General features: G+C 39.6%; 3 protein-coding genes and 1 non-coding gene across 7 annotated transcripts in view; 3 read left to right on the top strand and 1 right to left on the bottom strand.

Annotated features, from left to right (window-relative positions):
* The first annotated feature begins 318 nt into the window (after positions 1-318).
* MEIOC (meiosis specific with coiled-coil domain) lies at positions 319-14,749 on the top strand. Its single transcript, XM_030848986.3, has 8 exons — positions 319-384; positions 937-1,071; positions 4,302-4,459; positions 6,476-6,580; positions 8,745-10,614; positions 11,119-11,253; positions 13,861-14,041; positions 14,477-14,749. The coding sequence occupies exons 1-8, from the start codon at positions 319-321 to the stop codon at positions 14,704-14,706; spliced, it is 2,880 nt and encodes a 959-aa protein (XP_030704846.2). The 3' UTR covers positions 14,707-14,749.
* On the bottom strand, positions 1,246-27,754 carry CCDC43 (coiled-coil domain containing 43). 3 transcript variants are annotated; one of them, XM_030849042.3, is made up of 5 exons: positions 27,389-27,750; positions 23,926-24,013; positions 22,120-22,255; positions 20,736-20,794; positions 1,246-1,565 (listed from the first exon to the last, which is right to left on the bottom strand). In XM_030849042.3, the coding sequence occupies exons 1-5, from the start codon at positions 27,668-27,670 to the stop codon at positions 1,498-1,500; spliced, it is 633 nt and encodes a 210-aa protein (XP_030704902.2). In that variant the 5' UTR covers positions 27,671-27,750; the 3' UTR covers positions 1,246-1,497. The 3 variants fall into 3 exon arrangements, with proteins under 3 accessions (XP_030704902.2, XP_060146018.1, XP_030704901.2); XM_030849041.3 differs by lacking the exon at positions 1,246-1,565 and adding an exon at positions 17,753-19,588 and having other exon boundaries at positions 27,389-27,722; XM_060290035.2 differs by lacking the exon at positions 20,736-20,794 and having other exon boundaries at positions 1,246-1,568; positions 27,389-27,754.
* LOC115848352 (small nucleolar RNA SNORA11) lies at positions 6,791-6,920 on the top strand. The gene has a single exon (XR_004037655.1). It is a non-coding gene; the product is annotated as a small nucleolar RNA SNORA11 (small nucleolar RNA).
* Positions 27,482-27,812, top strand: part of DBF4B (DBF4B-CDC7 kinase regulatory subunit) — a 41,466-nt gene continuing 41,135 nt past the window's right edge. For both annotated transcript variants that reach the window (XM_030849040.3, XM_060290033.2), the window contains exon 1: positions 27,482-27,812. The gene's annotated coding sequence lies outside the window, so the exon portion shown is untranslated.

Here is a 27,812-nt window from a genome sequence, read left to right as displayed (position 1 = left end):
CCCTGGAGGCAGCCGCCCATTGGCCGGGCAGCGGGCCAATGAGGGGTGCGAAAGGGGGAGCGGCCCTGCCATAGGGGGCGGGGCGAGGCGGGCAGGTGCCAGGTCGCGTGCTGGTAGCGAGCCGGTGCAGACAATGTAACGGCCTTTCCCCCCCACCCCGCCCCTCCCTCCCTGCTCTGGTCTCCGCACCCACAGACCGGCTCCAGGCAGAGCTGTGGGCGGCGGCGGCGGGGTGCGGGCTGAGGGAGCCGGGCCTCGACGCCCCCTCACCCCTGTACCCGAGGAGCTGTGCCTAGTCCAGGAGGGGCTGGGGGCACCATGGAGGTGAGCGGCGGAGACGCCTGTCCGCCCTCTTACCCCCCAGGCCTGAGGGAGGGACCTGAGGTAACCCACGGGGATGGTCCGGGTCCGGGTGTTGGCCGGGCTTGGAGGACGGCAACGGTGAGGAGAGACAGAGGAGCGGGCGCGTCCCTGGACGCGGGTCTCTGAGGCGGCCAGGCTGGGCGGGAGAGGCCGGGTCACCAGCTAGGAGCCCCGACGGGGCGCCCGGGCCGCGCCGCGGGGGTGAGCGGGGGGCGCAGCAGTCGGTCGGGCCGGGGCCTGGGGGCGCGGTGCGGGCTGACAGGATGGGCGGCCGGGCTGGGGCGGGAGGTGACGGCCCGCGACGCCCGGGCTGCCGCTACCTTCTCCACGTTGGGCCGCGGCGGCGCTGAGGCGGAGGCCGGCGGCGAGGGCCCGTCGGGTGGGCGAGAACCGCGCCTCGGGGTCGGGCCTGAAGGTGGAGAGGGAAGCCGGGGCCCCCAAATGAATGTCCTGGGAACTGATTCCGGGTGGAGCTGGGCGCACAGCCGACGTGGAGCCATCGTCCGGCCGTTTCGGTCCTGGCTCTAACCTGCATGATGTCTCTCTCCCGTTCCCTATCCCCGTTTCGTGCAGCGGAAAGTCGCGTTACGTGGAGGTGCGAATCGCTGCTGGAACCTCAGTGTCGACGCCAGCAGTCGGCTAACAGATGTCTTCAACAGCGTGATGTTGACTGGCTCCCCTTCCTTCTATGATTGCTACAAGTCGCAGGTCAGTTACTCGGCTCTGCCTTTGGTAGAGGATTTTTTTCTCCATCAGATCCAGCACCACCCCCACTCCCACCCCCCAGGCCATTCACATAGGTGTTTAAATTGCTCCATGTTTAGGACCAGACACCCGGTAACAATATTTTCTTTTTAATAAATTTATTTATTTATTTTTGGCTGCGTTGGATCTTCGTTGCTGCGCGCGGGCTTTCTCTTGCAGCAGTGGGGTCTATTCTTCGTTGCGGTGCGGGGGCTTCTCGTTGCGGTGGCTTCTTTCGTTGCCGAGCACGGGCTCTAGACCTGCGGGCTTCAGTAGTTGTGGCACACAGGCTCAGTAGTTGTGGTGCACGGGCTTAGTTGCCCCGCGGCATGTGGGATCTTCGCGGAAGGAGGGCTCGAACCGGTGTCCCCTGCATTGGCTGGTGGATCCTTAACCACTGCGCCACCAGGGAAGTCCCCGGTAACAGCATTTTAAATACAGAGTCTGCAGAATACACACTGGTTTCGAAAAAAAGTTAAGGAATAAGATTTTTCGTTGATTCTTATTTTTGTCTTGTCCTCAGCATGACGTGATGCCAGAAATGTAAGAAAAATCTGTATTTACTAAGACCATAAAATATTTCTTCCTTCCGGCGTTTATTGTAAGTCGGTGCAAACATACGTTTTATAATTTAAATTTTTCTTTACTCTTTTATTCTCTGGCTCTAACAATGTCTTTGGTGACATGCTGCCTTTTACCTCACGTAAAACATTTAGTTTTGTTGTTAATCGTGTTAAATTAAGCTTAGGTTAATGTAAGCCATTTTCATTTGAAATTATTTAACCAGGACATCACTGTTGATATTGTTATACTTTGAATTATAACAATATCCTGAAATAAATAATTTTATTTAATTCACACTACAACCTTGTATAGTATTATACCCACTGTACAGATAGAGAAACTGAGGCTCAGAGCGTTTGACTTGTGCCCTAAGTGACAAAGCCCATGTGGAACCCAGCTCTTTTTCACTGCCAAGACCAGCATTCCACTGCTCTCTGTAATGTTTACATGACTACTAAAATTTACTTGGATTTAATTTCAGTTGATTAAACATAGCAAGGATAAAGTGATACATTTTGCAGTTATCTAGAGTAATTAATATGCCAACCCTAAGCATTTGCATATTTAATTTCCAGAAATATTTTGACTGAGAAGGATCCAGATATTTAAAGTATAATTGTTAGAATCCACCACATTACTTTAGTTGCTTGTTTTATTTCCCTGGTGGTCCAGTGGCTAATCTTTTAAAAGGATTTTTTCTAATACTCAAATCTTACTTTAAAGTATAAAATATACTTGAAATAATACTCCCAAAATACATTTAGTTTCAAATACTGTTTACTTCATTTGATATTATATAATCTGAAAATGCTTATTTTGTTTAAGCAACTCTTTCAAAAAATGAACAATTATTTATGTCACTTTGGATACTTCAAACCTAAAAGAGAGTTAAGGGGGTCTGTGATAAAAACTGCAGAACTAAAGAAATAAAATTATGAAAGGTTCTAACAATAAAATCCTTTATAAAAGTTACTGCTAACAAACAGAAATTTTGGAAAGGCAGTTTTTAGTGGCACTCTTAGCAAAATCCCTTCTGTGCCTCAGTTTCTCCAGCTTCAGAATAGTCAACAAAATATAAGCTATAAATGAGAAAATTATAATGTGTAGGTTTCAAATAGTAATCATAACTGGAATTTAAACAAATGGCTGTAAAATATTTGAGATTCTTGAAGGTGAGTGATTAGAAGGTATTAATTTTCATATATTATTGGTATAAACTCAGTGAATGTTTAAAGTGTTATTTTTCAATTATCATGTCTATGAAGAACAGAAGTTTAGGAATGTTTTGATCTAAACATGTTTTATCTCTTTTTACATAAATTTCGATTAAGAGAATGAAAGCAATTAGAAAATATTTTTAACCAGGATTATATACCTTCTATATTTATAAGAAAATACTATTTCTACTGTGTTTATGCCTGGATATTTATAGTTATTACATCTCACGTTTTACTAGCTCCTTATTTGGAGAGTTAAAAATTGTGAATCTGGGCTTCCCTGGTGGCGCAGTGGTTGAGAGTCCACCTGCCGATGCAGCGGACGCGGGTTTGGGTCCCGGTCCGGGAAGATCCCACATGCCGCGGAGCGGCTGGGCCCGTGAGCCATGGCCGCAGAGCCTGCGCGTCCGGAGTCAATGGGAGAGGCCACAACAGTGAGAGGCCCGCGTACCGCAAAAAAAAAAATTGTGAATCTATACTTTCAGACTATTTTAAGTATTTAAAATTTGAGGGGGCAGTATTTTCACTGTACCTCAATCCCTTTGGGAAGGAGGCAGGACTTTTAATAATTCATTAAAATCTTAAAACTCAAACTTTTTATCTTATTTACTCAAAATTCATTATAGAAGTGTTAAGAAAAAAGAAAATGAGCTTGTTTCTTCTAATTGTAATATCTTTAAAATTTCTTAAGATATAACATGTCTCATCTCATTTTTACACTTTCTCTTGGAAATAGAAACTAGGCTGAAAATTAAAGATATTGTTTTAAAAGGCCCTAATGTAGGAGTAAGAAGGCCTTGAGATTGGGTTTTAGTTTTGTCACCTCTTAGCTCAGTAACTTTTAGCCTCCATTTCCTCATTTTTAAAATATAGAGAATATCCATGTCATAAAGTTGACTGGATACAATAATGTTTGTGGAATTTCTTTGAAAATTCTATGTAAATGTACATTCACTTTTTTTTTCACAGATTGGGAGCAGTAAGACTGAGTTTTGTAAATGATTTATTAAAAATAATACTGCTATAGTCCACATAATGCTCATCTGTTCAAAAAATTAAAACTGCAATAACTGTAGGTGTTTTATACCAGTGATAAGCAACAGGTACTGAACGAGACCAAAATTTTCTTGGAATAACCACGCCCACTTGTTTACATACTGTCTATAGTTGCTTTGGTGCTAGAACAGCAGAGTTGAGGAGTTTCAATAGAGACCTTAACACAGCAAACGCTAGAATATTAATTATCTGGCCCTTTACAGAAAAAAATCGCCAACCCCTACTGTAAAGTAAGCATAAGTGGCTAAGTCTAGATTTGTCTCCCAACTCCTCAAATTTCCTATTATTTGGCTAATATTCTGTAATAAATGCAGTTTTGATTGTGTCTGGTATACAAACATGTCTTTAAAATTTCAGAGTGAAGACAGTGTTGACCTAAGGCAGACCTATGCTCCACTTTCTTCATCAACAGAATATGCAAGTTCTGTAGATTCTTCACTTTTCTATGCACCATCGTCTATGTATGGAGATGATATTAAACAGCCCTCTAATTCTCAGATCAGTGTAAAGAACAGGTAAATTAATAAATTAGATTTCTCAGGCTAAATGAAGTGTTTTTAAGTTTGATTACATGGGAACGTAGTTGTATTAGCCCTTTGTTCCCTATATCAGCATTTTTATGTTATGGCATAATTTTGTTTATCAAACTTTTAGGAAATCTTAAACAGGATAGTTACATGTGTATAATTTTTTCTTATTACTTTTTTTTCATTCATTAGAGGCAACCCTGAGTAAATCTTAAGTTCCTCTTTCTAAAGATAACTTATATAAATGAGTTACAGTTTTTCAATCTATTTTTTTAATCCAATTCTAAATTTTAGGTAATTTTTCCTTCGCAAGTATACAACAAACAGGATTTTATCAAACATAAGATACTTTAATTATTTTTCTGTTCAATTCCAGTAATAATAAGGGCCTACTCTATGTCAGATTCTCTCCTACTGGGGATATTAGAATTAACATGGCAAAAATTATCCCTGCCTTTATAGATCTTACAGTAATGATGATGATGATGACGACAACTTGTCAGGCACTGCAAGTATAGTGAGGTTTGAAAGAAGTAGTATAGAATATTATGGGAGCTTACTGCCAAGAGAAGCTTAAGGGAGTGACAATACCTTTATGTTAATTATAATAAGGGAGCAGTTAATAGAGGCCGATGCATCTTTAGTTTAACCAGGACATAATTATTTTTAAAATCTACTAATTAATTAAATAATTGTTAAAAAATTTTAATTTGGTAAGTTCTCTAAAATAGTGATTTTATTAGAAGGACTATATAACATATAATTCCACAAAAAACAAAAATATTTTTTAAGTTGATACTAGTTCATTGAAAAACTTCACACTTTACAGAAATATATAAAGGCAAGCAGAATTTTACCATAACCTTGCCTCTCCACCTCCCAGTAACAACTATTAACAGTTTGGTATATATTACATAGAATATTTTTCTAGATATATACTAACATTATTAAACAAAAAAACTTTATATTGAATCTTTTTGAAATAACAAGATGTAGTGGAAAAAGCATTAGACTTGTAGGCAGACCATTTACTCAGCAAGTGTATAGTAAAGCATGGCAAATCACATGCCCTTGCAAAATTCAAGTTTCTTAATATCACACATGATCATTTATTCAACAGCTTAACGATTACTAATATCTTCCCTTCCTATGTTATGAAGATCAATGAAATTTTGAGTGTTATGCAAATATAAGGTATTTTTATTTATTTCTAAAATGTCCTAACACTATGAAATGATAGACATAAAATATGAAAAAACAAGAAATTACAATTTAAAACAACATATTACTTCTAGGAACAAATTACCCCAAATCCATAAGTGGTAAAAAGGCACCAATTTTCCATCTCCTTGTGGCTTTTACATTTTGTATTATTTAGATAGTTTTAGTCACTAGGTAGGATTTCAGGTACATGGAGTACCAGTCACTTCTTCGGCAAAGATTTAGGGGTAGCCTCCAAATCTTTTACATTTAAGGGACAACTGCAATGTTGCTGTGATATCTAGGATGACCATATCACATTTCACTTTTTAATCCAACGTTTAGTATGAAGAGTCACAAAATAGAGCAACAGGTTCATATGGTTTTCAAATCACAAATGGAAAAACTGAGCAAGTGTTGTTGATGTAATGATGTATACTAGGACTAAGCATAATTTCAGGAGCAGCCATGGTACCAACCGTGTCTGCAACATCATGGATCAGAGATTTGTATCTTGATCACCTAAAACGAATAGCATGTGTTTTGGAGAAATAAGAGGTAAGCATACATTGTGAACTAGACATAGGATTTGGAATGAAGGAGAAATACTTATGTAACATAAACACTATGCTAAAGTGGAAAATATTCTGAGTTCCTGTTCCCTTTTTATTTGAAATGATGGTATCGAGTCAATCCAAATATTTTATCGAAAAATAATGGCAGAATAAGTCTGGAAATAGAAATCAATATATTGTATTTCAATATGAGCAAAAGTATTTACATGTGATATTCATTTATCTTTAGGATTCAAACAGAAAGAAATGACTATGGTAGTGAAACAGACTTATATGGACTTGTGTCTAACATTTTGGAAGAGCAAGATAAATCACAGCCATATTTCACTGAGGGGTTAGTATATTATATAAGCTATACAGTGTGTAGTAAACCTTTAAATTCCCAGGTACTAGATTACCCTATTAACTTTTATTTTTAGTTAATAGAGGATCATCTGACAGTAGACATCTTAATTCAGATATTTGTTTCGAGAAGCCTTGATTTCGCTGTGGTGCTTGCCATACAATTGAAAGTTTAATTTGCTATTAAGAACTTTCATTTGTTGAGGTGTGCTTAGAGCAGGGGGTCTGAAGAAATGGCTCGTCTGTTTACAACATACCCGACAGGAATCTGAGTTCATTGTGACAAGGGGCACAAAACTTGTGGCCTTCCTATGAACAAATACCCAACACGTATCCCCCTGCACCTCCATGTGGCTGCTGGGCAGGACCAGTGGGACAGGGCTCAGTACTGGAAGGAAAGCTACAGCATGCAGTGGGGAAGTTTGCCACGTGGAGCCTGTCTGGTCCACGTGTGGGTGGGCCATGAATGGTCTTATAGGCATAAAGGCTTTGAACCCCTCTCTTCAAAAAAAGCAGAAAAATAGATTCCAACTTATGCCATTCTGGAAAAGGCAAAACAATGGAGACAATAAAAAGATCAATGGTTGTCAGGAGTTTGCGGGGAGAGGGGAGATGAATACATAGAGTACAGAAGTTTTTATGAGGGGTGAAAATACTTTGTATGACATTATAATGATTTTATGTCATCATACTTTTGTCCAAACCCATAGAACATGAAACACTATTCACTTCGTAAAGTGAACCCTAAGATGAACTAGGGATGTTGGTGATTATGATGTGTCAATGCAGTTCAGCCTTGGTTAAAAAAAAAAGTCTTAAAATGAATTAACACGCGGGGTAGACGTTTTTGGCAAAACTTTTGTTTCACTTTTATATATGTATACACATTATATATGTGTGTGTTTGTTGGATTGTGATGTAAAATGTGCTTTTTAGATTAAAAAAGTTTGCAGGCTACTGTAGTTATACTGGCAAATAAAAGACAAATTAATTTTTTTTAAAAAAAGAACTTTCATTTGGAAACTTGCATAATTATTCTTGCATAATTCAGAGCTATTTCCCTTGAGTTCATGAGCTAAAATTTGGCTTAAAGAATATACATTCCAAGGACTTTTATACTTATACCTACAAAAATAAAACTATCATTACTGCTGTGCAGAAATATGTATGGATTTTATTCATACGGTAAAAGTGTTTTAAGTATGCTTTAATCGTTTTATTTGGGTGTGGAAGCCATGTTATGCGGCACGTGGGATCTTTAGTTGCAGCATGCTGGATCTTTGGTTGCGGCCTGTGAACTCTTAGTTGTGGCATGTGGGATCTAGTTCTCTGACCAGGGATTGAACCTGGGCCCTCTGCATTGGGGGCACGGAGTCTTAGCCACTGGACCACCAGGGAAATCCCAGCACATCTTTTTTATTTAAAAAACATTGAGGTCAACAACACTTTTGTATTATATAATAACTTAATTAAAAGAAAAACTTATTTTGGTTTCTACTTACTATATATAAACAATTCATGTGGGGACTTCCCTGGTGGTCCAGTGGTAAAGAATCTGCCTTCCAATTCAGGGAACACAGGTTCGATCCCTGGTTGGGGAACTAAGATCCCACATGCTGCGGGCAGCTGAGCTTATGCACCTCAATGAGAGAGCCCGCATGCCACAAACTACAGAGCCCATGCACTCTGGAGCCCGTGCACCCCACAACTAGAGAGAGAAAACCCACACGCCACAGCTAGAGAGAAGCCCGCGGGCCGCAACATAAAAGAGCCTGCATACCTCAACAAAGATCCCACGTGCCGCAACTAAGACCCGACACAGATAAAAAAGAAAGAAAGAAAAATAAATTAAAAAACAAAACAAAACAATTCATGTAAGACCATGTAGTCACCAGCCTCAGGCCTTAGTATATGTCTCTTGGGAAAGTATAGTGAAGACATATTAAGATTACAATGCATATTTATATAGCATATAGCACATTTCAAGTTATAGTTATTTGGATGTAATGGCAGCTTATAAGGCAAAGTTGGAAAGGATTAGAGATTGGTGAGGTGGGGCAATATAAATGTTTTTGAAAGCCTTTCCTACCTTCTCCACTAAGAAAATAAAGACTTTTAAAACCTAAATTGTAATTAAATGTATTTACTTGTTCTAGGACCTGCTCCTCCAATTTAAAGTCAGTTTGGCCAGTGAACACAAGCAGATTTGCAGATCACCATGACCTCTTAACAGAAACCAAAAGGCCAATAGATACAGCCATCTCTCAGCAAGCTTTTTATACTGGTGAATCTGTGTCAGCAGTGGAAAAGCAGTACCTGCATAATAGTAATCTGATACCACAACAAAAAATAGATGAACTTTATCATGGATTTACTGGTTTAGACCTTGAAGAACAATGGATGTACCCCTCACGAAGTGATCATTCTAACTGTTACAGTATTCAGACAAATGATACAGCTAAGACGACATTTCAAGAATATCTATCTATCAAAAACTGTTTTACACCCCACATTGGTCTGTCTGACATCATGAAAGAATCAGGAGTTGATACCTACTCTTATGGAAGAGAAAAAATATGTGCTAAAGGTCTTGAAGCACCATTACAGCAAAAGAGGGCAGAGATGTTTCTTTCCCAATTTAATAGATACAATGAAAATGCAGATTATTGTAGATACCCAGAATATGCTTATCCTAATAAGGCTAAGCTGAATAAGTGTTCAAATTTTAGTGTCCAAGATAGTAAAAAATTAGCCAGTGGCACACCTGAAACACCAACTGTAGAAGCAGACACCTACACAAAGTTATTTCAGGTTAAACCAGCAAATCAGAAAAAAATGGAGGCGACAATACCTGACCAGCAGAATTTCACATTTCCAAAAACTATACCACATCTGACAGAAAAACAGTTAGCAAAGGAAGCATTTACTGCTGATTTTGGCTTAAAATCAGAATGTGGACTAAAACCTCACACAGCTTGTCCAGCTAATAATGATTTTGTCAATGTCACAGAAAAGCAACAGTTTACTAAACCTGACCCCCCAAATTCTGAGTATTTTAGGTCAGTGAATTTACTAGCAAACTCAGCAGCATCTTCAGGCAGTATCAACTTAAACAGACCAACTTGGATGAATGTCCAAACAAAAAATAACACTCTTATTCCTTATCGAAATCAAGGTAACTTGATGAAATTAAATACTCATTTAAGTGCAGCTTCAAAAGGTTCTAACCATTCTTCAGATTTCCTGCAACTATCATCTACAAATTTAACAGCAAATAGCAATTTATTTCAGAAGTATTGCCAAGAAAACCCTTCAGCATTTTCTAGTTGTGATTTTGGTTATAATGGTGCAGAAAGAATTCAATCTGTCAGTCACATGAAAGGACTGACAAAGACTGGAGAAGAAAATCTCTTTGAATCTGTTACCGATAAAAAAATAAAGCAGCCAAATGGATTTTATGATAACTATTCAGCTCAGCAGTATGGGATCATTGAAAATGTAAACAAACATTATTTTCAAGCTATGCCCCAGAGTGGCCATTATGACCCTGAGGAAGGGCCTAAGCATTTAGATAGCTTATCTCAAAATACATATCAAGATCTGCTGGAGTCACAGGGTCATTTTAATAGCCACAGACAGGGAAGTGGAGAGAACAATATTAATAGCCGTGTGAATCGCACACAGGTGTCATGCTTTTCTAATAATTATATGATGGGAGATTTAAGGCATAATCAGAGTTTTCAACAACTTGGTTCAAATGGGTTTCCCCTAAGATCCACACACCCACTTGGCCATTCAGTTGTTCCACTGTTGGATTCCTATGATTTGTTTTCTTATGATGACTTAAGCCATTTAAACCCGTATTTCAATGATATGATGTATGGTGATAATTCCTTTTCTGGTTTTGTGCCAACTTTTGGATTTCAAAGACCAATTAAAACCCGTAGTGGACCAGCCAGTGAACTTCATATTCGTCTAGAAGAGTGCTATGAACAATGGAGAGCATTAGAAAAGGAGAGAAAAACGGTAACACAAAACTATCCATTTAGGTGTAACTTAGTATATCCCCTTTGCCTATCTTCATTTTATTTACCTTAGTGTAGCTTAAGAAAGAGTACTTGCCTTATTTTTAAGTTGCATTCTTCTATAATGTGTAGTATTTGTTAAGTTCATGACTATAGAGAATTAATTAGGTAATTTAGAGACTAAAAATGCTTGGGGTTTAAAAAAATTTGTTATTTTAAAGTTTATTTTGCCTATTAGGTAGACTTTTTCCTTAATGGGTTAAAAGTTTATTTCTTTGAATTTTCTAAGTATTAAACTATTGGAGTGTTTAGGTATTTTATGCATTAAGTGTGACAGAAAAGTACTGTGGTACTGTGGTTTGTATTTGTTGCCTTTTGATACCAAAACAATTTTTATCTAAAGGAGTCATTTTCAATTTACTTCTTAGGCCTATGAGAAATATTATTCATGATTGAATCATATTTAGAAAATTTAGCATCTAAAAGTCATATAATTTTTTTACAGACTGAATTGGCCCTTGCCAAAAATTATCCAGCGAAAAAGGTATCGAGTACTAATAATACTCCAATTCCAAGGCTAACCTCCAACCCATCTAGAGTTGATCGCTTAATTGTGGATGAACTTCGAGAACAAGCCAGAGTAAGCTGTGAAAATATCCAATAGCAGATTTTTTAAACTGATAAAATTTTAAAATGCTTCAGCAAGTTAGAATTCTGAAGGATTTTAAAATCACATTTATGTGTAACTCTCTGAAATGTATTCTTTTCCATGTTTGGACCTAGAACTATTAGTTATTTAGGAAAGGGAAAATAGCCCCACTCAGTCATTGAAATAGTAGGTTTAATAGTCTAAGTGGTTCCTCTTCAAGAAACCCAAATTAGCAATGGAACTAATCCTCAACAGAAAGAAAATTCTTTTTAAGCAAAAATCATTTTGCCTTTTACAGGGAAAGTCCCATTTCTTAGTCACAAATATTTGTTTCCTAGCTTCATGAGCAAACTGCTTGCATTATACAAGATAGTAAATTAACAGGAAATTACCATATCTCATTTTCTTAACTCTGTACTCTTAACTTTATTTTTGGCTGCATTGGGTCTTCGTTGCTATGCATGGGCTTTCTCCAGTTGTGGCCAGCGGGGGCTACTCTTTGTTGCAGTGCATGGGCTTCCCATTGCGGTGGCTTCTCTTGTTGTGGAACACAGGCTCTAGGAGCATGGGCTTCAGTAGTTGTGGCCCACGGACTCTAGAGTGCAGGCTCAGTAGTTGTGGCAGACGGGCTTTGTTGCTCCGCGGCATGTTGGATCTTCCCAGACCAGGGCTTGAACCCGTGTACCCTGAATTGGCAGGCGGATTCTTAACCACTGTGCCACCAGGGAAGCCCACAGAGTCTTATTTTATTGAACATTAGTTTCTTACTTGTACCATGCTGTCTTTAAAATACAGATATGAACTACTTCAATGGAAAAAGATTGATTTTACCTAGCTTTCAGCCTCATTCAGTTGTAATTTTTAATCAAATTTGTAAATTTGTACAATGGAATTTATCAGTGGTATAGTCAGATACTGACATGGGTTATAGCCAAACGTTATAAAAACTTAGGTCTTCTGTTTTTTTCTTAAAACTGTTCCAAGTTAAATTTTCTTTTTCTCAGTAATACATTTCTAGGCAATAAATCAAAGGATTGCTAACTGTGGATATTAAGAAATATACTTTTTCCAGCCTTACTTAGGCTTCACCCTAATTTAGAAGGTTATGTTTATAGCTGTTATAATAATTTTGTTTATATTTAGCAACATTAGATCAGTAATACACAAAGGGCAAAAATATTTTTATGTGTACCACTTTCTAGTTTGCTGGTTTTGTGGAATTCTGAAAAAAATCTTTTAAAAGTTTATTAAGGGCTTCCCTGGTGGCGCAGTGGTTGAGAGTCCGCCTGCCGATGCAGGGGACAAGGGTTCGTGCCCTGGTCCGGGAAGATCCCACGTGCCGCGGAGCGGATGGGCCCGTGAGCCATGGCCGCTGAGCCTGCGCGTCCGGAGCCTGTGCTCCGCAACGGGAGAGGCCACAGCAGTGAGAGGCCTGCATACCACACACACACAAAAAAAAGTTTATTAAAAATCACCTGTGTAAATTTCTTTCTTTACACTTATCATTTATTCAAAATGATTGTCTTATTTTAAAAATACATAATTTGTAGTTCACTGGAGTTTTTTCTATGGTATTTTCTTTTGTTGTCTTATTTTCCCCTCAAGAATCTGGCTGGTTGTACAGTTGGGAAGAAAATATTTTATACCTGTACACTTGTGTTTTCTCCATGAGCTTAAACTGGGATAGACTTATTCCAAAGAAACTTGATAGGAGTGTGAGGTTAGAGGCATCATTCAGGTGCTTATTAATTGAGAGGTATTTTTCTACTCTCTCCAATCACTGAACACCAAGTTCTTAATGTAAATTTTAAATCATTTAGCTCCCAAAGGCAATTATTGTATTTATTTGATGTCCAAATCCTACTTACTCAAAAACTGCTCTTTCCTTACACCTTACAAGTTTAGAATTTCAAACAAGTTAGGCATATACAACTATGAAACGTACTACCCTTACTGATATACAGTGCTCTTCTTTAAGCTTAATTAACCAGAAGATTGAGACTTCCTGATTTTCCTTAGCAGTTTTGACAGTTATAGGATTTATTTTGTATTAGTTCAGCATAAGTTTAAATTGGTATTTTCTGGATTATGGATTCCTTAAAACTACCGCTAGCCAGTATTATTTCTGATTTCCAAAAGGAGAACTTTGGAGGCCCAGAAAGGAATTGCTGAAGTCAAGATTAATCAATCTAGGATTTCTCCTTTTTAGCTCAGTTTTTTTCCCTTTTAATTACAGTAACTCCTAATAATGCTCTATTTGCAGGCTATTCTCTTATTTGCCAAAAAGAATGTCATATCTTATATTTGCATTTACTGTTAATAACATGGAAATATTTGAATGTTTGACTTTTTCATTGTTGCTTATTCCCAGTAACTGACTACCCTTAAACCTTTTAGAATTAACATACACAAATGGGTACAAATACCGACTTTCCATCTTTGTTTCCTCCAGCATGGTGTCAGGACATAGTAAGCATTCACTTATTTATTGATTATTACTGCTCTCATCTCTATTCTGCTTCATTGAAGATTTGTTTTAAGTTACTGACAGGGCAATGTGGTTACATGCCTCATCAAAATTTAAAATGTTTCCCTCAGGTTGTGACTTTACTGGGCAAAATGGAACGGCTTCGAAGCTCTCCCCTTCATGCCAGTATCTCTACAGCTCTTGATAGACACTTGGAGTCCATTCACATTGTACAGTCACGTAGAAAGGACGAAATTGTTAATGCTTCAAATCGGCAAAGGCAAGGTGTTCCTAGATGCCAAGATGACAGAGGTACAAACATTAATGCATATTCTTTTGATAAGGCACTGAGATAATTTGAATGTTAATAAAATCAGACTCTAAAGTTAAAGGGTTGAATTTCTAACATTTATACTTATCTAAAGAATAAATTGTTAAATGGTGCCCACATAACTTACTCCAGAAGTACTTTGATCTATTTTGCTAATATTACCCATTTAATTATAATAACTCTGTTAAAGTCTGTGTTCTACCTAAAGCATAGTCATGGTTATACAAGTCAGAAATAAATACAAGTATCAACACTTTTAAATATTAAGTCAAGTACTTTGGTTAGCTCAGTCAATAGCCATCCTTCTTTTATAAAAATAATGTTTGATCATTTAGTAGCACAGCACGGGGTTTTATGAGTTAAGGGGTACTTAAATGGCATCTGATATGAACTGACCTCAAATATTTCTTTTACAGATGTTTTTGCCCTTGCTTCAGCAATTAAAGAGATGTGTGTGGCTACTCGGAAAGCACGCACTACCCTGTGGTGTGCACTGCAGATGACCTTGCCAAAAACAGCCAGTACAGCTGGCCAAACAGATGTGGAAAAGGCTTTACAAGATATAGTAAACTGTGAAGATAAAGTCCATGAAAGCCTAAATAGTAGCAATCCAATGAACCAGAGAGGTGAAGCAAACAAACATTAAGGAAATGCCAGCAGAAAGAAGAATAAAAAGCTGATAAGTAAATGTATCAAAACATGCTAAAAAATGTTAATGAACTTGTCAAACTTGAAAATTTCATTACATTAATTTTCTTTCAGATTTAAAGGTAATACCTTAATGAAGTCTAACTTCTATTTAAAAATCTTCTATTTGGAATGAATCAGATGTAGTTTAAAGTGAACTCAAAGCTAAAGTTGACTACCCTAGGGGTTCCTGGGTAGTCAAAGATAACAAGTTTAAGTAAATTAAATATTTCCTAACAGCTAAAATATTGCTGAAACCCATTCTGCAGTGCAGGTAAATGCAAATGTGAAATTCTTCTAGAAGATGTTTCATTTAGGTCTGCCTTAGTAAGTATAATTCCAAATAATGAATCTAAGTGACTGTAACCCAATTATGGCTACAGTCTAGTAACCAAGACATAGTTTTGATTGTGATATAAAAGTGTTTTCCTTACAAAACTGGATAATACCTAGGAAACAAAGGAAAACAAGGATGAACCCAATATTCATGTAAAAATATTTAAAATACTACCATATTTATAAATTTGAAATCTTAGTACCTAAGTATATGGAGGAAAATGCATCTGATTCTCCTAAAGCAGGGATAAAAGTGCCAGTGAAAAGACCATGCAAGTTACTGAATATAAAGCCTGTTCAAATCATTTGTGTATATTCTTTAAAATTTAATTATACTATCAATTATTAAATATTTCCAGTTTTAAAGTATTTTAACTGAATCAAAAACAAAACATTTCCTTTATCTGGATCTTTTAGACTTGATGCACAGTAACTAAAATAATGATTATTGTTTTAATATCCTTAGTTTGCTGCCTTTTATGAGGGTATCACGAAGTTCTAAAATGTATTTTTTTAAGGTTAATCTTTAACTTGTTTAGTTTGCAATTGGTTAGTGTATATTTTGTGTAGTTCTGTTCATTAGTTTGCTTCTGTATTTTTTTAAGAGCGTTCTTGAAAGCTTGGCTTTTTCTGTTTCTCATCACTTAATATCTTTGTATGGAACCTGAGTAATTCATTAATATGAAATGTTGGTATTATGTGACTCAGAAGATCTTGGGTTTTAACATTTCTAGCATGAGTTAAACTATAATATAATGTACTGATGAAATTTAATTGAACTATCCTTGACTAGAAACACTAATGTTTCAAATGTTGGTGTGTTTCCTAGTTTTAGAAATCCTGGTATTAAAAAAAAAAAAGTGTAATCACACCACATAAATTTTCTTTAGATGATATTCAGAAGAAACTGATTGAGAATGCAGGATTAACTGTAGGGAGAAACACTTTGATCACTGAAATGCCTTAGAACTACCCAAATGAATTACATTGAGGGTAGTCAAATAAAATAGATCATCCCACCACAGTCACTGTATAGAAAGTGGTTAAGTTTGATGTAAGACATGTTGGGTGTTATGAAAACAAATATTGAACTGAATTTAGTCTCTCAGGAAAAATAAATAAATTACTTTGTTGAAAATATTTAGTTTCATTTTTTTACATGTTTGTATTAGTTTTTTTTTAATATTTATTTATTTTCTTTTATTCTTTTTTGGCTGCGTTGGGTCTTAATTGCAGCATGCAGGATCTTTCCTTGTAGCGCTCCAGCTCTTTGTTGCGGCGTGTGGGCTTCTCTCTAGTTGTGGCTTGCGAGTTTTACTCTCTAGTTGTGGCACACAGGCTGTCCAGGGCGCGTGGGCTCTGTAGTTTGCAGCACACGGGCTCTCTCGTTGAGGCGCGTGAGCTCAGTAGTTGTGGGAGCCGGCTTAGTTGCCCTGCGGCATGTAGGATCTTAGTTCCCCGACCAGGGATTGAACCAGCATCCCCTTCATTGCAAGTCGGATTCTTTACCACTGGACCACCAAGGAAGTCCCTGTATTAGTTTCTAACATTAAGAGTCACTCATGCCAGAAAACCAATTAAATTTCATTTAACTGATAAGAACTGGTGGTAAGTTTTAAATTTCATTATTAACACATAAATAATAGTGTTAGTAGATAATAAACCAATGCCATTCAGATATCCTTAGATCTAACCTGACCTCCTTCAAATAAATTTTTGTTCTGCCTTTGTGCTATTCCTGGCAAACCAGAATAAAAATTCTGGGGAAACTTTTACATGACAGTGGTCAGAAATTAAACACTAGTCCATTAACAAAATACAAACACAAAAATTCTTTGAAATTCTGTTAATCAAGTCATGCTTTGGATAACTCAAGTTAGTAGGTTGTTCCTTTCTATTGTATACCCTCTAATGGATGGTTCTTAAGCATTGTACTTCTGAATTACAACCTATGAATAATCTGGTACTATAATGTTTTAGAGGGTTGGGAATTAATGTTGTGACCGAAATTCCAAATTTGGCCTAAAATGTCAATCATACCACAGAAAATATGGTTGTTTAAAATTTGCCTTTTGCAGTATTGAATATTTTAGACATAAAGGATTTACTGGCACCTGAGTTAACTGGATAACCTTACTCAAAGCCTAATGAGCTGATCCTCTTTTTCTGTGTAAGCATTAGTTCAAGTGTACACTAACTATAACCTATGTAATAGAGTCCCAGAAGAAAGAATTGCCTACTGTTATAACAGATTGAAACTAGAACCCTTCAGGGGTCTATGGATATAACTTGACTCTGCTTCAGAGACCAAAATCAAGGTGAGAACCAACCAAAAATCCAAAATATGGGTTATTAAATTAAAATAGGCTCTCTCATATGCTATCTGTAGCCACAGCCACATATGAAACTAAGACTCCAACAGTACTTCAGAGACTTCAAAGCCAATCTACTGACTGTCCAAAAGAGAAGGTAACCTTTCTGATCTCCTAATATCCAACTCATAGAAAGGAAAACTGAGGCAGAGAATTTATAGATTCCAGGAAGAGGTTCTACTAGCAGAAGAGATAACTGGGCTAATCAAAACATAAGTAAAATTCAAACCCATTCCTAAGTGACTATCCACACAGAACTCACTTCCAGGTGGAAGGAATCAGAATAAATCAGAAGACAGTGATTTAAATAGTTTATTTTTTTAAAAGGTGGTTATTTAAAAAAAATTTTGCAATGCCACGGTTATAGGAGTGTATAGAGGTGACACATCATTTCCTTAACCATGCGTTTTACCTTCCACAGAAAGGTAAAAAAATTTGTTAATCTCATAGTTAATGGTATAAAACAGAGGTCAGCAAACATTTTCTCCAAAGGGCCAGGTAGTAAATATTTTAGGCTTTAAAGGTCACATAAGGTCTCTGTCACATATTCTTTCTTTTACAGCCCTTTGAAGATGTGAAACCCGTTGTTAGCTTGCACCGCACAGAACCAGACTGGGCAAAATTTGGCTGCTTGCAGTTGTTCGCCCACCCCTGGTATAAAATATCTACTTTCTGTCTTGACAGAGGAATTGCTGTCTTCAGGCTTCTTGACAGGCTACTGCCTGAAGTAGGGAAAGGCCTATTTACAGCCGAATGTGGCTTGTGACAAAAGTAGACATGGACGAGAGTTCCTACTCACTTTTGACTCTCCCAAGCAGTTTTTCCATTCACTCACTCGTTCAATAAATTTGTTGCACCTACTATGTACACTCTTAAATATCTTTGTGTTAGCAGAGCTTTCCAGTGTTTCTTCCTTAAAAGGGTTTCTTTAAACTTGTAATTATCAGGTCCTTATATGTTTTAGGGCAGATCAGGATTAAAATCTCTACTAGCACTCAAGAGGATTCATGATTATAAAAAATGAATCTAGCTAACAATGATATCCTTGCACTCAATACTGACACATCCTTCTTAAAATCACAGCCCAGGGCTTCCCTGGTGGCGCAGTGGTTGAGAGTCTGCCTGCCGATGCAGGGGACACGGGTTCGTGCCCCGGGCCGGGAAGATCCCACATGCTGCGGAGCGGCTGGGCCCGTGAGCCATGGCCGCTGAGCCTGCGCGTCCGGAGCCTGTGCTCCACAACGGGAGAGGCCACAACAGTGAGAGGCCCACTTACCGCAAAAAAAATAAAAATAAAAATCACAGCCCAGATAAGGAAAAATATATAACTAACTCTTATTAAAAGACACTTTGTTTCCTACCATAGGCTGAAACTTTTAAAAAATCTCAAATGTAGAACAGCCACCAAATAACTTCTCATTTTCCTAGTTTGTTGCCATGTAACATAAAGTCTGGATCCAGGTGGGGCTCTTCATCAGCTTCCTATTTCAGCCATAAAACAATACATTTAGGGGTGAATACTACTTCTGAAGCAATTGACACTCCTACATTTCATCTCAGGGAAGGAGTGGTCATGATTCTGCTCCGTCAGGACAAAAACTGTCAGCTTTCTGAATATTCCTGCTCTTTATCCCAGGTGAGGGAAGACTTTTTAAAGTGGCCAAAAGGAGTACAGGACTTCAGTATTAAAATATAAAGATTGCCCCCATTCCAGATCTTTGGTACAGACATCAACTACAATAATCTGCTTACCCACATCACAGAGACATGGCACATTTTGTAATTAGAAGTGTTTGTGATTTTCCTTTTGACCATGTAAACAAAAGGGGAAATGCCTTGGGAAACCACTTTTGCAATGTTTTCTCATTTCTCTTAAATACACAAGTGCACAACCAGTTCTCCCTTTGACCAAGTTCATGAGGAGAAAGAATAGAGTGGACCAAGGTTATCGCTTTCGCTCTCCTCTTTGAGTCCTTTTCTTTTCCTTTTCCTTGCGCTCCTGCTTGGCTAGCTTGTCCCTCTCCCTCTGCAGCTTGTCCTGTTCCTTCTTCCTTTGGGACTCATCCCGAAGAGAGTCTCGCTCCAGTTTTCGGGCATTAAGGACATCTTCCACGTTGGTGTTTCGAAACAGGGCTACAGGTGAGTTAAGGGATGAGGGTCCAGGTCACACAGGTCTCAACTACTGCTCTCTCCTCATTCTTGCTGTCATCTCTCTACATGCCAAGTCTTCAATACTCTCTACCTATCCCTAGTCTTAAAAAAAAACCCTTACGTTTATCTTTGGTCTAATGGGAAATCCTAAAACTACCATTAGTAAAAAACTAGAATAAAAATCTCATTCAGACTTATCTGAGTGTTAAATATTTCATGAAAATGAAATTTCATTCTACAATAAGTACTTCTATCATTCACTGATGCAATATTGTATAGTGTCCAGGCTAGTTTTAGTAACTAGAGTATTAAAGTAACTGGCAAAATTTTTATGTACTTGGCATTATTAAAATGCTTGAAAAGAGTTAAGTTGTTTAACCTTACTAAACTTTATCAGGTTGCTTTTTACCCTAGACCACTAAAGCTTAAGTGAAAATCATGTTCTAAGGAAATAAGTTTAACCAGTTAGAAAATACCTAGCCAAAAACTTTACTCTTCATTTCTTACAACTTTAAAACATAACCTGTTACTACCAGACAAGCTCCTCTTTACACTTAAAACATAATTTTTTTCTGCTTTAGTGCTTTAAAATGAGTAAGTCTCACTGAAATAACCCCCCTTCTCAGATAATCCACCATACTCCTCACCTTTAAGGCGGATTTCTATCCACGTTCTCTAGGAAGCTGCTCATAAGTGATTCTGTTGGTAGGGATTTTCCTCAGCACGTATGTTCCAATCTGTCCGTATTTTAACTTAAAGTCTTCAGTGTTTGTAGTCTCTTTCCACTGAATTATAAGATCTTTGAGGACAAAGACCAAAACTGCAATATTGTTCTATTTGCTTCCACATTGCTCGGAAACCCAGCGCCATATGCAGGGAATATAGATTCTCATTTTCCCTTAGAAATCCTTTCTCTAAGCCCTTCACAGTTCATGTTAACATATTTTCTTTGGGGAAAATTCTTGCTAAATTGACTATTTAGTACTGTCCTAGGACTGAGGCTCACAATGCTGGCCTGACCTGTGTCATTGGAGGTAAATGGAGCCCCCAGCAAGGAGAGTAAAATAAAAACTGACCCACAAGAATATTCTACGGAGGAACACATGGGGATGGACACAGAGAAGGATACATTTCTCAGAACCAGTGCTCATCATGGTGGCACCTGAATCATCCTTCTCATCTGCTTCAGTGAGTGACGTTAAGGAAAGTCAGATGGAAAACAAAGGTTAGCACATCCCAACCCAACATCAGAAAATAGTGACTAAGGTGATGGGTAGGAAAAGCGCGCTGAATGGAAGGACTCTGTCAGGGATATGACGGTAGACCCAGGAGAGTCATCTTGGGAAGTCTCAACTTGGGGAAGACTGCTCAGAGCTTCTGTAAAATCCTTATCTGTCAGAGGCTGAAAAGAAACTGAAGCTGGTCTAGGTGGACTGCCACATTACCTGGGAGCCAGGGGATGGCAAGATAACCTCAAAAACGGTGGTTCTCAAAGTGTGGTTCCCAGAACTTGTGAGAAACACACATTCCTGGGCCCCATTCTGGATCTACTAAATCTAAAACTGTGGGGCATAAGGCCCAGCAATCCTCCGGGAGAACCACTGCTTAAAACATTCTTTTCTAGCCCAAGAAATGAGATTTTGTAGTTGGAACCTCAGCTCTGCCAAACCTGGCAAGAAAAATCATGAGGGAAAACTAGAAGAGGAGTTGGCCCCAAAGAGCCTGAGAATTCTTTCCTAACCTAGTGACGTTTCTGGTATGATGTCCACTCCATTCAAGCTGGCTCAGTAAGCTAGGCATTCCCTAAACAAACTTCAAATTCACGGGAAACCAGATCTGCCCCCACCAGCAACACCTGCTTTTCACACAGTCCCCGCTCAAATTCCAGGTTTATTCTGGTGTTGCTTTGGGGGGTTCAGTCTCACTTTGGGGGTTCAGTCTCACTTTTATTAATTATGTGGTCACTGGAATATTAAAAAAAAAAAAAAGATTCAAATGAAATTGCTCCAAATTTGGGAATCCAAATTCAAATCCAGGTTCTAGTCCTGGTTTTGCTATTAATTCTTTGAATGTCTCTGATCACCCATTCATCTCTTAGTGCCTCAGTTTCCTTATCAACTGTGAAAAAATATAAAGATGGATTATACATGTAACACTGTACTTCATAGAAAGGTATCATACAAATGTAAAGAATCATAAGTGTAAATCAACTATAAAGAATCACAGTTGGAGCATATTTTCTGAAAACACAGTAACAGTGGTCCATTCAGGCATTATTTGTTTCACACTGAAGTTTTCAGGAACATATAGATTGTGTCTTAAAAAATGTAAGTCCAGTATCAACCATTCCAACATCATTCCTCACGCCCACCGAGGGCTACAGATCACTGCCATTTCAAAGGAGAAAATTAAGCTATAGAGGGGGACTGGCAGCTTCCCAGAGCTCACTGTAAACCAGCAAAGGCTTTTGGCTCAAGCCTCAGGGAATAGCGCTGAGACTCCAGAAAGGATATTCCTCTTCGTCTGTCACGTCAGCATACTGCGCCAGGAGCGCAGCTTTCCTCTGCTTCTCCTCTTCTGACACCATCCTGGGCTTCACCACAATCTGCGCCTGCTTCTCAATGAGGGTGGCAATGGCCTGGACCTCATCTGGGAGGTGGTGGGAGGGCAGGGAGGGACAAGGTTGTATGTGAGAGGAAACATGCTCACCGAACCACTAGTCCACCACCCTGGCAGTGCCTGGAGTAAAGGCAAGGGCATCTGCTGACTCCTTAGAGCTCTGGGGTGCAAAGGAGGTGCCTCGGGGGCCAATGAGAAAGGCAAGGAAAGGCCGTGAAGGCCAGGCTTTAGGTCTCGTATTCGTCTTCAATCAGAGCAGCCCTGCTTTTACTTATTTTATATAATGAAGTTCTGCTGCTTTAAAAAAAAAAAGGTTAAAAAGCACTGCATTAGAACCATAGACAATGAAGCCTCCAAACATGAAACTTTCTCTCCTCTCAGCTCAGAAGCCAAAGAGGGAATCTAGCACCAACTTAAGCTGGCCTATTTCATGTTGATAATTATGCTAGGTGAAATTCTTATACTATTTTAAAATAAAATCATCTGTTAACTTCTCCATTCTCAAAGAAAGGAGGCAATGGTGTAAAGCAGTGATTCTCATGCCTGGCTGCATATTAGAATCATCTGGGGGAGCTTTAAAAAAGATAGCAATGCCTGGGTCCCCACCCCAAAGATGTTTATATAATTGGTCCATGGTGCAGCCCAGGCACAGGCACTTTTATTTTTATTTATTTATTTTATTTTATTTTTGGCTGTGTTGGGGCTTCATTGCTGCACGTGGGCTTTCTCTAGTTGCGGCGAGAGGGGGCTACTCTTCACTGTGGTGCGTGGGCTTCTCATTGTGGTGGCTTCTCTTGTTGCAGAGCACGGACTCTGGGCACATGGGCTCAGTATCTGTGGCATGCAGGCTCAGTAGTTGTGGCTTGCGGGCTCTAGAGTGCAGGCTCAGTAGTTGTGGCGCATGGGCTTAGTTGCTCCGCGGCATATGGGATCTTCCCGGACCAGGGATTGAACCCGTGTCCCCTGCATTGGCAGGCGGATTCTTAACTACTGTGCCACCAGGGAAGTCTTGGCATTGGCACTATTAAACGTACAGCAAGCAATTCTAGTGTACAGCCACGACTGAGAACCAACATGCAGATGGCTTAGAACAGATTCTGTTCAAGTTTGGATTTATGATTTGAGCTTTCTGCAGCTGATTTGTCATCCTAATGGTAACATCTCTTTCATTTTAAAGGGTGGAGGGTTTAGCTGAATAAAGTAAAAGACCAATCATAATTTGTGTTATGAAATGAGAATATGAAAAAGATGGGAAAATATAGTTGACCCTATACCTGCAGAGCAAATCTACAAGGGGGAGTGGGAAGAGGAATGAAAACGAAAAAAGAAAAAACCACAGTGAAGAGAGCCATGGTCAGCTGAAGCGGAAAAATGTAAAAGGAAAAAAGAAAACCAATGTTCAGTTAAAAAGTTAAAGTAGGACTTCCCTGGTGGCGCAGTGGTTGAGAGTCCGCCTGCTGATGCAGGGGACACGGGTTCATGCTCCGGAGCCTGTGCTCCGCAATGGGAGAGGCCACAACAGTGAGAGGCCCGTGTACCGCAAAAAAAAAAAAAAAAAAGTTAAAGTAAGCTGCTCTGTGTTTGCCAGTTTAACTTATTTTAGGGCAAATGAGCATCCACTGGAGAAAACTAGAAACTCTTTCTCTAACAGCTGTAGAGTAAAGGTTGTTGGAGATTAGACGTAAAAACTCCAACTCTACCTTCTTTTTTCACTTTGGTGACAACATTCTGAGTTTCCGACCATCGTTCCACAATCTCCTTGCAGATGTTAAGAAGGGAATCTTCTTCCTGATTGGAAAAGTAGACCAATTAATTTCCTGAGAGCCCTCAACCTGAACAAAGTCTATGCAGAGGGCAGAGCTCCCCCTGCTGGTGATGAGAAGAAATCACAGGGAGGGTTTGGAAGCCACAGAATAGAGATTATGTTTCTCTTCTGAGGCTCCAAACACAGAGGTAATCCTATGTGTGAGTCCCAGAAGCCACACCTGCTAGGTCAAGAGCACCCACCCCATCCTGTCAAGCTCCAAAGGAAAGGATTCTCACCAACTCAGGGCAGTCCTTCTCCTTTCGGGGCAAAAACCTGTTGCTTGAGTCAAAACTCTATGAAATCTTCCTTGGCCAATTTACTCAACTCAGAACACTCTCCAACGTTTATCAACTTTCTTGCTGGAACATATCCACGAGCTTGCTGATCCATAATAAAGAGAAGTTAAGTGAGTAGATGGTCTCCTATACAACCATCCCTCTGTCCATTTTTCATAAGCAGACATATTCTGCACACCAACCAATCTTCCTCCTTAGCATGGTATGACAAAAAGGATGTTGGCTTTGGTGTCAGGCTTACTTAAATTCAAATCCCAGATCTATGAGCAAGTTTCTTAACTTTTCCAAGCTTCACATCTTCCCAGGATTTGAGAGAGGATGAATGTGCATAAAGGGCCTACAGTCCTAACCGCTGGTGGTCCAGTGGTTAGGACTCTGTGCTTTCACTGCCGTGGGCCAGGATTCAATCTCTGGTCAGGGAACTAAGATCCCACGTGCTGTGCACCGCCAAAAAAAAAAAAAAAAGGCCTACACCACTGGGCAAAGAACAGGCATTTCAACAAATATGGGTATTTCCCTCCATCTTCATTATGGCTGCCTTCACCACCTTCACCTTCTATCCCTCAGGATGAGTTGTCAGTGTTCACATTTCCTAATGTGTCAGGCACTGTTCAAATACATAAGAACTCTCAGAGTTCTTAAAACAGTCTCAAGAAGCACTCTCAATTTAGAGATGAGAAAACCAAGGCACAGAGGTTAAGTAACTTGCCTAAGGTGATAAAAGTAATAAGTGGATTAAACAGGATTTGAACCCAAGCATTCTGGCTTTGAGCCCACGTTCTCAACCGTTATATTACACCATCTCTCAGAGAAAAGTAAGGAGAGGCAGAACACAGACTTACTGTGGATATCCTTATTCTGTACCCAACAAAGGATTCCATCCTCTACCCTGCATACTTTTAGCATGCATGCCAGACATATTGGACTTCTTTGGTCCAGAGTTCCTGACTTGCAAGGATCCCCAGCAGGAAAAGCAAAGGAAGAGGAAAAGAAAAAAGGGTAGGAAAAGGAATGGAGAGGCAAAAGAGAAAGGGCACTCTTGGAGGACGAGGTGGTTTATTCCCCCAATCCCCTCATCCAAACCAAAGAAGTTCATTCCTCCATTCGTTCATTTATTCATCCAGATGGTTCCTGCCATATTCAAGGCACTAAGATGAGTGCTAAGAGATGAATGAGAAACAGTCACTAGCCTCATAACACTTACAATTTAGAAGGCTGGTATATAAACAGCTGTGACGAAATGTAATCTCCTGTTTACTAAACTCATTGTGATAATCATTTCATGATGTATACTGTACACCTTAAACTTATGTAGTGCTGTATGTCAATTATATCTCAATACAACTGGAAGAAAAAAATGTAACATCCTCCTTAATGCTATGACCCTACTTAAAGCTGCTCACCCCTCCATTCCACTCCTGATCCTCTTACAATGCTCCTTTTTTCCTAGCACTAATCATTTTCTAACATACTATATAATTTACTGATTATGTCTTTCCTTACCAGAATATAACCCTTTGAGGGCAGGGATTTCTGTCTATGTTGTTCCCTAAAGTACCCCAAGCACTTAGGGCAGTGCCTGGCCGATGGATATTTTTATCCATCAATAAAAATTTGATTAATCAGTCAATCAGCGCGGGACTTCCCTGGCAGTCCAGTGGTTAAGACTTCGTCTTCCAATGCAGGAGGTGCGGGTTAGATCCCTGGTGGGGGAGCTAAAATCCCACATGCCTCACGGCCAAAAAACCAAAACATAAAACAGAAGCAATATTGTAACAAATTCAATAAAAGACTTAAAAGAAAAATCAATCAGCGCAAGTGCAATCAGAAGGAATAAAGGGAAGGATGACAGAAGCTTTTGTTTACTGTCATTTGCTCCCAATTATATATACTATTCTTGAATCTTACCTCAAATTGTTGCTGACAAACTTCTAAATTCCTAATATTGAATCTAGCCCAATATGGCAATTGAGTTGGCTATGCCTTTTGTTTTTCCTAGAATGGGAAAATAAAATAAATAAATTTTTTAAAAAGTAACTTAAATTGCTTGCCTCCTACTCTTTCCCTCTATGACCTGCAACGTAATAGTTCAAGGAAATAAGTTATTCCACTGTGTTGTATTTCCACTGAACTTATGAGTTGCATCACAAGCTGTGTTAAGGCTTTCCCATTTATAGGTCGATCTCACCAGAGCAGGCTCTGGAACTAAAAGGGGGCCCTTGCCAGGAGGCCCTGGGACAGCTGCACTAGTGTTATGTTTTAACCACGTGACCAGTCAATGAACTGCACTTTCACCAAGTAAGTGTAGGTAGAGATGAGGGCAGGAGAAATGATCAGGTTGGAAAAGTGGACATCTTGGTGACTTACCACTTAAATACAGTTTAAATAAGCACAATTTCTGAATTCTTGAATCTGCTTCTAAAAGGCTAAGTATCAAGTTTATCTCTCTTCTTTAAAACTCTGATCTCTCTTACTCCCCAACCTACTCCCCCCAATGATTACTGCATTTCTAAATACAGTAAAGGATCAAGCACAAAATTGGTTTCCATTCTGCCTAGGCGTGAAAAGACCTCTACCGCCTAAACGGACCCTTTTTGGACTCCTACCTCCAAAATAGGAAACCGAGAGGGTACCTCCTGCAGGCTTTTGTCAGGGGCACTGCCTCTTAAAGGGCACAGACATCTCAGAGCACTTAATTCCCCCCTCTGAACACTGTCAGCGGATGGGAATGAAATTGGTTGTTACACGTTTATGATAAAACTCATTCAGACATTTCAACGCCTTTGGAAGAATACTCACCCAGCTCACCGACAGGCAATCTGAGAGGGCCTTGTCCTCAAGAATAAGGTAAAGCCTTTCCTCTCTATGCACCTGCAACCTTCCGGCTCCCAAAACCCTGGATGGGGAGCAACCCCCTTCCCCCGAGGCCCAGGGCTCAGAAGAGTATTCCTCTCCCAGGTGAGACCACTAATCCTCTGGGACACCAAGTAGGGGAAAGGGGATACGAAGTACTGACAGGGGCCGGCAGAGAGGCTAAAGGAATGTGTCCGGGCTTCTCACCAGGAAAGCAGAGAGGATACCCTGCAGAGCGTCCAGCTTCTCCTCTTCCTCCTCCTCCTGAAGGACACCCAGGATGTAGGCACCGTAAACGGCTCGGTCCACTCCCAGCGCCTCCAACCGTCCGTCTAGCCACGATTCAAAGCCGCTGCCCCCTCCATCGCTCTCGCCGGAGGCAGCAGGGGCCACTGCGCTGGGCGCCGCCATCTTGGGGCCAGGGTCCTGCCAGCCCCCAGGGCGCCTACCGCAGCGCCTGACGGGCCGCGCCACGGGCTCACTGCGCATGATCAGAAGCGAAATCCACGCCCCGGCGTGCGGGGCGTAGAACCTAGTCGACCCGTAGTGACCTGCCGGGTGTTTTGTACCTTCTAAGTAGAGCGCGTCTTGGTTTACGCACGGTCATGTGTTCTCTCAGGAATCCTGGCTG

Source organism: Globicephala melas, chromosome 20 (assembly GCF_963455315.2).
Source record: "Globicephala melas chromosome 20, mGloMel1.2, whole genome shotgun sequence".
NCBI classification, from domain to species: Eukaryota; Metazoa; Chordata; class Mammalia; order Artiodactyla; family Delphinidae; genus Globicephala; species Globicephala melas.
Note: the sequence above shows the minus strand (reverse complement) of the source record. Positions and strands in the feature narration are given on the sequence as shown.

Excerpts from the sequence above, each read along its gene's own strand:
- MEIOC (XM_030848986.3), top strand. The coding sequence starts at position 319 with ATGGAGGTGAGCGGCGGAGACGCCTGTCCGCCCTCTTACCCCCCAGGC. Across the intron at positions 385-936 it reads GCCTGAGGGAGGGACCTGAG|CGGAAAGTCGCGTTACGTGG; the intron begins GTAACCCACGGG and ends CGTTTCGTGCAG. Across the intron at positions 11,254-13,860 it reads AACTTCGAGAACAAGCCAGA|GTTGTGACTTTACTGGGCAA; the intron begins GTAAGCTGTGAA and ends TGTTTCCCTCAG.
- CCDC43 (XM_030849041.3), bottom strand. The coding sequence starts at position 27,670 with ATGCGCAGTGAGCCCGTGGCGCGGCCCGTCAGGCGCTGCGGTAGGCGC. Across the intron at positions 22,256-23,925 it reads CACCAAAGTGAAAAAAGAAG|ATGAGGTCCAGGCCATTGCC; the intron begins GTAGAGTTGGAG and ends ACCACCTCCCAG. Across the intron at positions 19,589-20,735 it reads GAGCACTGGTTCTGAGAAAT|CCCTGTTTCGAAACACCAAC; the intron begins GTATCCTTCTCT and ends ACTCACCTGTAG.